The 15145-nt window shown below is 36.9% G+C and overlaps 1 protein-coding gene across 1 annotated transcript in view; it reads right to left on the bottom strand.

Annotated features, from left to right (window-relative positions):
* Positions 1–2335: 2335 nt before the first annotated feature.
* Positions 2336–15145, bottom strand: part of LOC111144206 (pyruvate dehydrogenase kinase 1) — a 31681-nt gene continuing 18871 nt past the window's right edge. The window contains exons 9-11 of the mRNA XM_022498419.1: positions 9472–9582; positions 7132–7245; positions 2336–4937 (exon numbers count right to left, since the gene is read on the bottom strand). Coding sequence (XP_022354127.1) covers positions 4797–4937; positions 7132–7245; positions 9472–9582 — 366 coding nt within the window. The 3' untranslated portion in view covers positions 2336–4796. The remainder of the gene's footprint in view (positions 4938–7131; positions 7246–9471; positions 9583–15145) is intronic.

The raw sequence follows: 15145 nt of genomic DNA, 5'->3' as shown, positions 1-15145 counted from the left end.
ATGTTGAACTCATGATTCATTATGCATTCACAGAACATACAGTTGTAAGTGCCTTCTATGTACTGGGCATTATGGGAGATACTGAGAGTAAGCGATGAAAAGAAATAGTTCGTATCAAATCAGATGATTTTTATACTGTAATAGAGTAAAATAAATGACACTCAATTTCTATTTCATTCTATTTCAGTTATGTAATCAGATGGACTTTTTAAAGTTTTTAGACAAATACATATTTTTTATGCAGTATTATAATTCTATAACCATTGTATTTTGAATTCTATAATGGAAGACATCAAAGTATAAAATCGAGACAAGAATACTGTGGCCTTTTACATTTGAGTTAAACTTTTAAAATGTCCTGGCTTCATAAACTGTTCCCAAAAGGAAATTTTCACCACTTTGAATTTATTATAAACAGATGTCAACATTTCCATTCCAAACTACAGAATTCCTCGCAATATTCTATGTGACAACTGCAGGAAGTGCACTTCTAGACTTTGAGAAAATAATTCCCAAATGAATGTAACATTCAAAGAAAAGTTTCTCTAGTTTACCTTCCTGGAAAGAAAATTGTCTATTTTTGCTAAAAGTCTGTAGTTTAATAGAGTAAAAGATAGCTGTTTACTTTTCCCTAATAAAAATAACAGCTTTTGCAAGGTAAGAAAAAAGGGCTAACGTTTTGCAGGAAAAATGGGCCATTTTACACCAGAATGAAGGGACCTAGAAACATATTCCAAACCCATTAAAACATAACTTCACTGCTGAAAAACTTTTTAAAATTATAGTTGGACTGTGTATAACTATGTACAATACTGGCCCCAGTGAGGAAAGAGTATTAATAAGAATAATAATATACACCTATATTATGTTCGCTAAGTGACAAGCACTGTTCTTTTTTTTTAAGATTTTATTTATTTATTTATTTGTCAGAGAGAGAGAAAGAGTGAGTGCATAAGCAGGCAGAGTGGCAGGCAGAGGCAGAGAGAAAAGCAGGCTCCCCACTAAGTAAGGAGCCAAGCCGAAGGCATTTGCTTAACCAAATGAGCCACCCAGGTGTCCCACACTGTATGTGTGTGTGTGTGTGTGTGTGTGTGTGTGTGTGTGTGTGTGTATACACACACATACAGTGTGGGACACCTGGGTGGCTCATTTGGTGGCTCATTTGTGTGTGTGTGTGTGTATATATATATACACACACACATACAGTGTGGGACACCTGGGTGGCTCATTTGGTTAAGCAAATATATATATATATATATATATATACATATATACACACACACACATACAGATTAAATTTCATGTTGTAAATGAAAGAAACAAAATGGCAATCTTGTCTCTTCCTGCTAAAATCCTATGGTTAGCAATTGGTAAAGAAATGTGAAGACTCTAGAAAAAAGTGTGTGGTGGTGTCTAATTCTTTCCAAACATGTAAATAGAACAAAAGGGCAGTCTAGTTTTAGAATGCCTAAACTCAGCAAACCAGCGTGTGTTCTTTTTTGACATATATAAAATCCTTCATACCTCATTATAGTATTTTTTCAAGCACTGGGCTTGGCTGTAAGAAGATTAATCACTGGGGTCAGAAGTTAATCACATAGGATGTAAAGTTCCTCCAGGAAAAGCCCTATTTGCAAACCAGCTAGCTCAATCCTGATTACCCATCTGTGAAAACTTTACATTTATGACAAAGCAATTGAAGACACAGACTGAAACTGGTTGACTGGTTTCTGGCTTCCTATCTGATGAGTCACTCATGGGCCACAAAGGAACAGGAACACTAGTGGTTGGTTTCCCCACTTTTTCACCTATGGAGTTGGTTATGGAGCTTGCTGGATTTAACAATGATGGGAAGTTGCCATCATGTTCCATTATTCAGGAATAAAGACAGGAATCTACCTTTGACTAGATTTAGTTCTGACTCTTCAATTGAGGGTACAGAGGGTAATGCTAGTCAAATAAAGGCCCTTCCTACATTACTTATACTGTGAAAAGTTATTCAAAGAGCATGTTAATACAACCTTTCAAAAATCACACAACAGAAGATCTTCACTTAAGCAGTGAGTCAGTCATCAGTAGATTTTGGATATTTAAAACCTGGTATAACTCAAACCATACAAATTCTACCTCTTGCCTTCTCCATTAGAATATACACATTAGAGACCTAAGTTCCAAACATTTCCTCTACTGAAGACAGTCTCAGTGTGAGCCATCTAGTTGCAACTATTTGAATGTTTATGGAACACTGACACTTGGTAATGGAAGAGATTTTAATTTTAAAAATATAATTATATTAGAAAACTCTAAATTGACCCAATTAATTTTCAAAGTAAGAGTTGGTCCATGTTTTCAGTTTATTGCCACACACAAAACATTTTATAATATCATATGGTAGACTTCCACTTCAACATCTTCATGTAAAAACTTCACAGTGCAAGAAAGTGATCACTATTAAGAATCAAGATATCTAAAGTCAGCCAGTATTTTAAGGATAGGGCAGAATATTTTTGCGAATCTTCCTAAAAAATGTTGGCACATTTATTAAATGCCCAGGTTATAAAAAGAAATCACTTAGTATCCACTTCTCATCCTTCTATATACTTCCGTATCTACATGGCATCACACTAAATGCTGGTGGAGAAAATAGGTTAAGAATCTAAAAACTTTCCAGGTAGCACAATGATTTGAAACCATAGAGGAGAATGCTACCCCTCAAACACTTTTTTATGTAATTTTCTGTCCATTACCGTATAACAAAGTAAAAAAGAGGCTATAGCTTAAAAAGAAGCTAAAGGAAAACATTTCACTTTTGCTTTAAAAACATTATTACTTAGCTCATAAATAGAGAAAAACTTTAATTTTGGGGAGGGAGGGAAAGTGTTTTATAAGTAAAACATCAAGTTTATGTCAGTTATACAAATGTCTCATTTAGGAAAGAAAGTATTTTGATTCAAAGAATTCTAAAATATTTCATCATTACCAAAAAAGTGTAATTTAAAGCTAATAAACTGTAACACCTTGAACTAATATGTCACCATTAGCATATTCTATTATTTTTCACAAAATCCATAATTAAGGAATGATATATTGGGTAAAAGATCTCTTTTTCCAACATTTGGTCAAATTGGCTAAGAAAGCCCGGGCAAACCACTCACCCTGAGTCTTGGGACTATCACCTCTCACATATCAGTCCCAGACTCACTGCCCTCTTCCATCCCTTCTGATTTACAAATTTACACAGAATTGTTAAACTCACATAATCCTTTTGAGAATGAGGTGTTTCAGCCCAATGCATTTTCCAGATAAAGTTCCCACCTTTAAGTAGTAAAGCTGTTTTTTAAATATTTAAAATCTTACTTTAAAATTCATTTTCAATATAGTTCCCTGTCACCTTAAAAGTCGAGGTCTGACTAATAACATAGTCTCCTAATTTCACGGTTTCCCAGACCTGACAGCTGACCGTGATCAGCAAAAACCACTCAGGCCCTGACTCCAATTCTGTGCAACCTTGGGTGGTATACATCCTTGTATATTTTACATCTGTTGTAAAGCCCAGCAGAGCTATCATATTACACCAAAGTATTTGTAAACTAGAAATCATCATATGAATGCAAAGAACTATTGATAAGCCCTGGTTGAATTTTTCCTGATAATAAAGTCTAAATATTTCTTATAAAATATATGTTCTTCATCAATACTTGTGCTTTTATGGTTCTGATTCTTCAGTTACCTGACTGTTCTCATGCAGTCACTTTGTCTACCTGCTTTTAATTGCACCAGGCCTGAGAGTGTTGGTCTCTCCTGGAGTCTAGAAGCCTGACCTTGCAGTAAGTGAAAATCAAAACCTAAAGATCTCTGTTACTTTATAACATTCACTTTAAAAGGGTGGTTTCCTAACTAGGTGAGGCAACAGACTCACCTGGGAAGCATTCTAAAAATTGAGATTTCTGGGCTCCGGACTCAGTTGAGAGTCTGATTCTGTATGTCTGGAGTCAGACCCAAAACAAACTCTTGTCTCTCAAAAGCTCCCCTAGGTAATCTCAGTAATCAATAGTTCAATTTTCTGGACTCATTGCTTCCACCTCAATTTCTTCTCTAGAATTTTAGCTGCTGCTAATTTGTTTTTAGTATAAAAATTTCCCCCTGCATTAATCACAAGCACATTCAGAGTAGATTGCTTACGATCTTGGCTTAGCTCCACAGGGAACCCATTACAATCCTCTGCAATGGAATTAAAAAATGAAAAATCAACTTCAGAGTGGAGGTGATGCATGTAGATGCTGAAAGGTGGCTGGTGCCACATTTACATGGCAACTGTTTTCTACTTACTCACTGCTACATCTGAAAACCATCTTATTACAGCTGTCATTACACAGTAAGAAAGGATGGCAGAATTCCAAAAAAACAGGTGGATGGCTAACTAGCTAATCAGAATCATTAAGGAAAGGTTTCCAACACACATAAATGAAAAGTTCTTTAAAAACCAAACAGCTTCCTGCAGAAACCCAAAGACCCCATGCTTCTGAAGTCTACCATAAAGAGGAAAGTTGACCAAAACTGCAGTTGTTTAAAAATATGCTCAATTCACTGTGAAAATATAAGTGCAAAATAGGTACAATTTCATTCTTTAGGAGGTTTAACAGATATAAATGGAATTCACTTTCCATTTATTCTACCCAAATAATTAATTTTGAAAAAAACATGTGAAGTATTTGGTATAATGTAGTTCTGAACGTCACCCCTTCCAAATTTAATACAAAAGCCACATCTGGATTTGCCAGGTGTCCCAAGCGTATCTAGGCACTGCGAAATGTTGTCATGTCTTTTGGTTCTCTGCTGGGGACACACCAGTCATCAGCCTCATGGTTGGTGTTGTAATGTTTCCAGGCAGCTTTGTTATACACTGGGAGTCTCTCTATCGATTCTGTTGACAAAGCCTGAAAGAAAAAGTGGGACCTAAGTCTGGCATTTTTTTTTTTAGAATCCACTATTTGAGAGAGTATACAGTGGCAAAAGGTTACTCCAAATTAAACAGTGCTTTATTGAATTTGTACTTTACTAATCATTCATACCATCTATATACATTTTGAAACAGTGTACATATTTGCAATGCATTATTTACTAAGTCTATGGCACTGCTTGGTGTGCACATTGATTGAGTTTTTTGTTTGCAGTAATTGTCCAAACAGCCTGGAAGCTGCTGGAATGAAATTTTACATAGGTATAGGAGACGCCTCTTACAAAAACATGACCCAGAACAGAAGTTGGTTAACTGAAAAAGCCATTTAAGTGTAAATGCATAAAAACTGACATATGCACCTTAATATACATAATTGTAAAATCATTTCATGAAATCTATTTCAATTATTTGTTAGAAAAAATACTATTTTTTCCAGCATAGTCACGGACTTTGAAAAGTCATCATAACAACATTATCAATAAATATAAAACTATGTCTAAGGCTTTTGACTGACAAATTCTTGGCCTTGGGTTTGACCCTGTGTCTTCTCCTCCTGCCATTCGAGCCACCAATCTGCATTGTGCATTATTTCACATTTCCAACATATCATTACCATTGATTCACACTGTTCTATTTCAGTTTCCTGCAAATTGCTGAAACCTGAGATAAACCATGTTCCTCCTTATCTTCTTCAAGTTAAGGTATTTTAGTAGGATTCTGACCTTAGGTCATGGGTATTCCCAAGACGTAGAAAATATTGAACAGGAAATTTCATTCCAATAATGGTAAGGAAATTTTTGACATTGATTTTAATGACTTTTTTTTTTTTTTTTTAAGTAGGCTCCACATCCAGTGTGGAGCCCAATGAGGGCTTGAGCTCATGACTTGAAGATCACAACCTGAGCTGGTATCAAGAGTCAGACTGAGCCACTGAGGAGGCCCCTGATTTTAATGATTTTATGAGATTCCTGTCTTCTGTTTTTTTACAAAGTGGAAAAAAAAAACCTTTCACCTACATATTCTCTTTAAATATGCCAGAACTACCGGAACTTGATTTATGGGCTAGATAAAAAATGTTACGTTTGGTGATAAAAATGGTACCTTCATGTTGCCCTTTTCAAGTTATTCACAATTGAGATGGTTTAAAAGAAAAGAGAAAGAATTATTATCTTGAAAAAATTTAACCTTTTTGGATAAACTTATTTTTTACATTACAGTCTTCACCATTTTCTATAAAATAGGTGCCATCTAGTGGCCGGAACAAGAAACTTGAGTCACTAAGTTAGGTATCTACTGCCCACTGCTTAACCAATCCAGGGGGCTGGTGGGGCTGGGTGGCTCTCCAACCCTGTAAAATATGCTGAACTCAGATAAACACACGGAACATCACAGACCAGCAGGTTAAGTGTTTCTGCTCCCACCAGGTAAGCTATATGTCAGACAAGTGTCCCCTGTGCTTGTTCCCAAATATGTTTATGCACTCACATCTATCACTGTAATCACATAATTTAATCAAGTATTGCTTAAACAAAATGCAAAATAAATAAACAAATAAATAAATAAATGGATGGATGGATGGATGGATGGATAGAGGGTAGGTGGAGGTGCTTTGAAAACTAAGATGAATGCTTTGGAAAGACTCATGAAGTAAAAGTTATATACAGATTGCTGTCAGATCTGAGTCAGAAGACATCTGTAAAGGACTACATATAAATAAAAAGACTATGCAGTTGGTTGTTTCTTTGTTTAAAGAAATCAAAACAATACATGGTTAAGTATAGCTTCTGCAGGAGAGACAACCGAAATGTGAATCTGCAGACTCATATATGGAGAAAAGACCCTGGCAGTACATCAAAAGATTGGGGGATCAATGTCCATTCATGTGTTTTGCATTAACATTAAATTTGTGTGATATATAACTTGTGATTTCCCACTTCATCCCGACTTTTTTTTTGTTAACAGCTATAGTTCTGATCATCACAGGTCAGAGTGTGTCCTTTCCCCCAGTTAAGGAGATCATTTGTGAAAATACATGGGATCCTATGTAAAAAACCATATTCTTTTATCTTAACAGTGATGAGGTAGAAGAAAATTTCATTACAGCTAAATACTGGCATCTTTTCTTATAACCAAAAGAATTATCATTAAATCAAAAAGACTACAGTTATTACCTTAATGTAGATGACTGCATCTGTCCCATAACCCTCTAGAGAATATAGCTTTAGGTCTCCTTGGAAGTATTGGGCATAGAGACGTGATATGGGCAATCCATAACCAAAACCAGCCTGTTAGATGAGAAAAGTGAAATTCTATTCAGAAAGCCACACAGTGAAATACTTTTCTAGTTAAAATGAATGCTTCTGAGTATCCTGAAGCTTCAGAGCCTGCATCTAAGAGCTCAATAATACCTAACCACTAATACAGATCAAGCTGAAGCCTAGTTGGGGTACTACATTAGACGGCTCCCCTCTGGTCATTTAAAACTCATTTTTCTTTTTTCTATAAAATGACTCATGTAGACCTAGAACAGCACATTGCTCTTCTTTGCTGCCTTGCTCTAGGGTATCCCAATACTGCTTTTGGCAATATCACATTAAACATGTTCTCTCTTTTAGGAGCAAGAGTAGAAAAAGCTTTGTTGGCAGTCTCAGAGATACATCTCTTGACTTTATACCATGAATTTTCAGCCGGTGTTCTGAACCTGGATAGATCAATAATAAGTCCACTTTGTCACTCACTGACAAATCACTCCCCTGTTTAAAAACCTACAAAGCACATCGCCACTAACACCATGACCTACCTGCCTACCATCCCCAACCCACTGCCTTGAGATAAAAATTCAAGCTTCTAAAAAGAACTTTCAAGACCTCAGGTCTCTGCCTCTTTCTAGTCCAGCTGGACCAAATTTCCAGCTCTTAAGTTCCTCAAACAAATGTTATTTTTCATTTCTGTGTCTTTGTTCATCCTGTCTCCAGTTCCTAGAATGGCCTTCTTTACCTGAATAAATCTTACAAATTCTTTAATACAAAGCAAAACATTTGGACAAGTGTAAAAACAGTTTTTATCACCAAGCCAGACGTTCAATGATACTCCATGTAACACTTTAGTTAAGAGCTTATGTGGATTCAGGAATCAGAGTGCTGTTAACAAATGTAGGCTCTGGCTTCATCTACCTCTCCCACTTGTTTATTCCTTGACTTTTCTGACCAGAGTTTCTGTTTACCCTTCCAAATCAACTACCCATTCTCCACATGGCTCCTTGCCCTGGGAGGATGTTATCAACGATTCCCCTGCCCTCTGCTTCCAGTGGGTCCAGACAATGGGGAACCCAGTAGTAGCTCAGAGGGAGTCCAGTCACAGAAGTCATTCCTCTGTTTCCTTCCCACTGAGGGTAGCTTTCCTTGGGATTAGACCCCTTGAGTGTAAGCAGCTGCTTGGTTACTATCCTTTCTTCTGGGTTCCGCTAACAACTTCTCCCTTTGATTCAGGGTGGTGACAGCTCTCCTGTTCCCAGCCCTGGATCCCTTACCATCCCAGACACAGCTCTGTGATTTATACACCCCTCCCTCCCTTACTTCTTACAGTAAAATCAGAATTTAAGAAGGGGCTCGTGTTTGTTATTTGACTGTGTCTGTCTGCCAGTGCACGGAGGCATACGCACCTTAGTGTGAGCAGCACAGTCCTGGCGTAATCATTTTAAAAGTATGGTAAGACATGAACTAGATTACAGCTGAGCTACAGAATCTGTGCTGTGTAACAGGTACAACTCTAAGTCCTTCTAGTAACTTCTTAGGAAGAATCTAAAATAGATACATCTATTTTGTACTCATACTGCATTTCATCTGTTCTAGCCTAACTCCAGCACATATGCCAGAGAAGTTTCAAAGCCCGAAAGAATAGTTCTCCCCAAGTTACAGGTCAGATATCTGGCAAAGCGCTTTTCTAGGGGTTAGAGAGCAAGGAAACCCGAAAACAAGTGACTGAAATCAATAAAAAATACCACCACAACAATTATAATTTGAGCCTTTTCCAGGTGGGCAATTAAGTGATGAGAACTCTAGGCTTTTTTCTGAGTCTAGATTATGAGATTTTTTCTAATTATAAGTACTTGAGGAAAAAAAATCAACACTGAAGATTCAATCAGTGTTGACCAAATGCTAGCAAAACTGGTAACTCAGTCTTCCTATTAGACATAGTATATCAAAATGTGGTTAACCACATGAAACTACTGACATATCACTATCCAGCTTGGCAGTAAGAACTGTAAAACAATATTCGCTGTCTTGTGCTCTTTTCAATCAAACGAAGAAATGAGCCACAGGCTGTTTAAATTCAGAGGAAAGTGTTTTTTTCTAATAGCTTCCTTTCTCCCTCATGGATACCCTACACAATTGCTTAACTGATTTATTTGGTAATTTATTTGGTATTCATTTGATTTTTTTTTTCAATTCATAGAAACACACTCAATTCTTTCTTCTTTTTTCACACTTTGTTATTTCTTGATCACATACCAGGGGCACTGCTCGGGACGTCTCAACACGAGGCCGGGGTGCGGTTGAATACATGTAGTTGAAGAGTCTGTCAATTTTCCTCAAAGGAACACCACCTCCTCGGTCACTCATCTAAGGTGAGAAAGGATCATGCCTTATGACCAAGTCCCATAAACAGCAAAACACCAAGACACACTTACAGTTTAACTGCTGATGGGAAAGTATTGCTCTTTCTTTCCTTCTCTCTCTCTTTCAGGATTGTTTATTTATTTATTTGAGAGGGAGAGAAGCACACAAGCAAGAGCAGGGACAGAGGGAGAGAGACAAGCAGAGACCCCGCTGAGCAAGGAGCCAGAGCGGGGCTTGATCCCAGGACCCTGAGATCATGACCCGAGCTGAAGGCAGCTGCTTAACCACCTGAGCCACACAGGTGCCCAAAGAAAGTACTGCTTTTCAAAACAAGTACCATGCAATCCAAGTTGTGAGTGTAAACGTTCTCCTCACTGGTAGACTTCACAGAACTCCAATGTGCACAATTCTAATGCATAATAAGCTCCATCATAACACAGAGTCAGTGCTGGGGCTCTGCCTCTCACTGGCCGCACATCCACAGTGCAGCGAGCACAGAACGGGGCATAAACTAAGTCTATCCAGGATGTAACAATGAATTTGTTATTCCTTTCTGGTGGGTGGTTTGGCAATCAGATTCAAAATGCATGAAACCTCTGACCCAACAGTGTTTATCCTAAAAAAATCATCAAAGAAGTATGCAAAGTATGTATGAGAATATCCACCACAGCACTATGCAGAATAGCTGAAACTGGATTCTAACCTAAATAGGGGACTACTGAAGTAAACTAAAGCACATTCTAAAATAGAAAACCACTGAGCCATGAAATATTGTGTAGAACTGTAGGTACTGGGGTGAAAGAGGTCCACACAACACTATTCAGCAGCACAGACCCCCAGACAACTTCCTTTTGAGTTTAGAGTACACTGGTCTTTGGATTGTTCTAATGTCATTTCTCAACTCAAATCACTTGTTAGGCTGAATTTAGTAATTTATTTAGAGACTATTTTCATTCTGTTTTCCTTTACAGTCAACGGGGCCTTATTTTCCAAATTATTGTACATTTTCCTTTGTCACAAAATCTAAATTGAGTCTACTATCTGTAACATTAATATACAAACAAATCTGGTTTAACGTGTGTGTGTACATGTGTGTGTGTGTGTGTGGTACACATATATGTGAATGAATGAATAAATAGGTAGATGGATAGATAGTGTTGAGTAGTTAAAAAGTCAGTAGGCTGGGGGTGCCTGGCTGGTTTAATTGGAATAGCATCCAACTCTTAATCTTGGGGTCATGAATTTGAGACCCACATAGGGTGTAGAGACTACTCAAAAAAAAATATGAAATAAAAAATCAAAGACTTGATCACAAATAAGTTTAAAAGAGCTTTATAAAAAAAAAAGGTCAAGCCTGGATAGCTTATAGTTGAGTTTTTATGTGAATTTTAAATATCTTTACAGTATGCATATATATTACTTTCATAATGAAAATGACAGATATTTTAATTTTTAAAATAAAAATATGCTTTGAAATACCACTTGAGGGCTTGCCTCTGATACATCTACAACTAGAAAATTACAGTATAAAAATACACAAAGACTTTAGTTAGAACTTGAACATAAGCATGCTTGAAATTGTTTTTGGCTATGAATTCAAAGTCCAGTGAAGAGATTTATTTTCATAAGATTAATAAAGAGCTCTGGGTGTTTTCTGGAATAGATCAATTCGTTAATTACTCATCCTTTAATTTAATGTTCTGCTGCACATTTACTGGTAATGTGAGTAAGAAGTGTGGGTGTTCTGTAAATATTAAGTAAGTAAAGAATGTATTAGAATAGATATTAAGATAAAAAGCAGACTTCAGTAAATACTTCCTGGTTTTCCTTAACCTTTGGCCAGAAAGACACAACAATCTTACATGAAACAAGAAGTAATTTCTCTCTAGAGGCCAGTATGAGAAAAGCAGAGAGCTGAGTAAAAAGGACAGAGGTGACTTTGAGAAGTGTCTTCTTCTTACAGGTGAAGGGGGTAAACTAAGCCATAAGAATGTAACTAAAAACTGATAAAGCTAACCTCCTTTGCTGTGCAGCCAAAGACACAATAAACTGGAACCAGATTTTAAAAGTGGTCGAAAGAGTTTCTAAGGGAATTGCAACAGATGATATTATGTCAGAAGATCTGAGTTCCTTGGAAAAAGGGGAAAAGGGATTAATGGGAGAGAGGGACAGACAGTTGGTCTGTACATATTTAAGAAGAATGGCAGTCTGATGAGAAATATGTTGAGAAAGATATGTGAAAATTAAACTTCTGATCAAGATAATTTGAAGAAAAAATCGAGAATCATCAGAAGAAGCCTATGCCAAGGAAATGTAAAGATATTACAAAAGAGATGGGTGATACACAGTAATGTCAACAGAAAGGCTGAGAAAGAGAAGTTTGCCAAAATTTTTATTTTTAAAGTTTTCTCTTCGGTGTATGAAATCACCACTTTGCAATGTCATCTAACCAAGAGTTGCCATCCCTAACTTCCTATTCCCCATAACACTGGCCTCCCTGGGGTAATTTGTGTGAATTTCAGATCCAAGGGAAATGAACCACTAACTTGATGACAGCTCTAAAGGCAGGAGATTTACTAACCCTGAACTCACCCAGAGCTCCTGAAGTCTCCTCCTCAACAGCTTTCTCAATGTCTAGTTTGTAAAATCACCAACAGGGAACAAACCAAGACATTGACATTTTAATTTGAAAGACATGTGGCTGTTAACACTTATTTTATTTACTGAGTATAGCACAAACACCAAATCTAAAAGAGCAGTTAGAGTCATCGGCCAGAAAAAACCAACTCTCTCACAGGATTCTTAGCCAATGGAAAAAAGGTAAAAAATATCAAAAATTTGAATAAGCTAAAAGAATGGGAAGAAAGACTATATAAAGACTATTTAAAAACTCAACTATAAGCCATCCTGTTGACTTTCTAATATATATCATTTAGTACTAGTTTTCTATGTTTCTATAGACAGATTAAAAGCAGACCTTGATCCTGAAAATCCAGTACTACTGATGGGGATGAAAACTCTACTGAAGAAAAGAAACCCTGGACTCTTTATTGGTCAGACTCCTAAGCAACTACTAATCTGTTTCTTGTCCCTATACATTTGCCAATTCTGGACATTTCATATAAATAGAATTGTATGATATGATTGGTTTCTTTCACTTAGTGTAATCTTTTCAGTATTGTAGCTAGCAGCCACACTGTAGCAGGTACCCATACTTCATCTCTTTTTATGGCCCAACAATACTCCATCAGATGGATGTACCACATTTCATTGATCTGTTCATCAGTTGATGGACATCTGGGACATTTCCAGTTTTTGGCTATTATGAATAATGCTGCTATGAACCTTCTTGTATAAATTTTTGCTTGAATACCTGTTCTCATTTCTTTGGGTATATACCTAGGAATGGAATCACTGGGTCATTATGAAACTTTCTTGACACTAAAGAGATAGATACCCCAAACAAATCCTGACCACCAGCACAGGCCAAGTCTCTGCTAAGTGTCTAAGAATTCAGTGACTCTTAATCCACGCTGTGATGGATAACCACAAGTAAAAGCAAACAGCTACAGACCAACATGCAAAAGCACATGAAAGACAAAACAGCAAAAGATTATGAGAAAGGCAATGCTGTAGCACAACTGAGGTCCCCAAGCAGAAGACATGTGGGATTTATTTTGAACCAAGTAAACCTTAACGAGCAAGTAGCTGACACATAACCAACCAAAAAATAGACATACATTAGCATCTGGGCTGAAAAAAAGGGATGCATTCACATTACTTTTTTAGGAAACAGATGGTATTTGCCATACATTTATGTGTGCATCACTCTTTTTAAATGAACAGCCAAGAGAGATAAACAGAAAAAAGAAACTCAGAGGAAACAGTGTAGAGAGTTAAGGCATATTAATATTTTAGAAAAAAACAGCTATTATTATCCTCAGAGTGATAAAAGAAGTTAAAACTAAACAGAATACTATAAAAAAGGAATAATAAAAAATAAAAAGTTCCCGGAAATTTGTAAGATAATAGAAACAAAAATTCAATACAAGAGTTGGGAATTCAAAGTTGAGGGCATCTCACAGAGTAGAATGAAAAGTTTAAAGAGATAAAAAGCAGCAGAAAAAAGATAAGAAAAATCAGAGGATCAATTCATGAAGCCCAACATTCTTCAAACAGGACTATCGGAAAATGAAGCAGTAGGGAAGAAAGCACCAAGGAAACAGTGGAAATTCTAAAGGGCCCAGCTCAATGAGTAAGAAAAGACCCATACCAAGTCACATCATTAAGAAATATCAGAACAGAGCTGAAGAAAAGATCTTAAAAGCTTTAGTTAAAAGAGACAAAACAACAAAACCTGACACTTAAAACTGGTCGTATACAAAAGAACAGGAATTGGAATAAGCAGAAGTCTTCTCAAAAGGAATAGCAGGAGTTACGTCAGCAAAAATAGTGGAAAAAAGAAAAGTGTCTCATCCATCAAAGCACCAAGAAAAAGGCAAATACTGTCAGAGTCAACTTTGGTCAGAACTCTAGAAATTAACCAAAGGGTTGCAGCAACCTGGGGAGCATTTAGTCAAGAAAAACAACAGACTCTGTGGTGTTTTAACTTGGCTTATTCCCACCCCCATCTCTCATCAATAACATGGAATCAGAGTGAAACCGGCAGCCCGGTAGCCACTGGGAAGGCTATCGTTCTTTGGCCTGATTATGCACTCATCAATGCAGAAAGTCTTGTGTGCACCCACTTCCCATCCTCAGAAACATTTGTCAAAAACAGTTAGAGATAATTAATTAATTTGAAGGCTGCCTAGGGCAATGTACAACAGTTAAGGCAAACAACAGACTAAACAAAAACCTTAACAGGAAAAGTTAGCAAATCAGATGTCCTTAGGGGCTTAGAGAAGCTCGAGGATATCCTGGGAATCTAAAAGGTCATATGTATACCCAGGGCTCTGTTCATGTTCAGGAAAGTTTTCATCTCTGGCGGACTGAGGTTCTGTACACGCAAGACCCAAAGGTTAAGTCAGAGTTGTCAAGTGCCTGGCTGAGTGTTGAAGGTGTGCCCCAATATGCAGATGGAGATCCTTTACAAAGACTGGGAGATGGCAAGCATTTAAGGAACTTTTGGTCCGATCATTAGTTCACCACTAAGCTAACAAAGTAAATTTTAGTGGCCATACAATTTAAAGAATAAAGACTTTAGAGAAATAGCTTAAAGACTCACTAAACAAACAAGTAACAACTAATCTTGCGGAGAGGGTAAGTATCTGATCTTCGGAGTTGTCAAACTGTATTATTTTAAATGTCTAATTTTCAATAGAAACTATAAGAGATGAGAGGAAACAAGAAAGTATGGCCTATGCAAAGGGGAAAAGACAGAATCAATAGACACTATATCTGAGGAAACTTAGATTTACTAAAAAAAAATCTATATATTTTTTAAAGAATTTATTTATTTGACAGAGAGAGCGGAAAAGTGAGAGAGCGAGAGAATGAGTGGAGGAGGGGCAGAGGGAGAAGCAGACTCCCCGCTGAGCAAGGAGCACAATATGGGATTCGATCA

The sequence above is a fragment of the Enhydra lutris genome, unplaced genomic scaffold, assembly GCF_002288905.1.
Source record: "Enhydra lutris kenyoni isolate GAN:26980312 unplaced genomic scaffold, ASM228890v2 scaffoldscaffold1, whole genome shotgun sequence".
NCBI classification, from domain to species: domain Eukaryota; kingdom Metazoa; phylum Chordata; class Mammalia; order Carnivora; family Mustelidae; genus Enhydra; species Enhydra lutris.
Note: the sequence above shows the minus strand (reverse complement) of the source record. Positions and strands in the feature narration are given on the sequence as shown.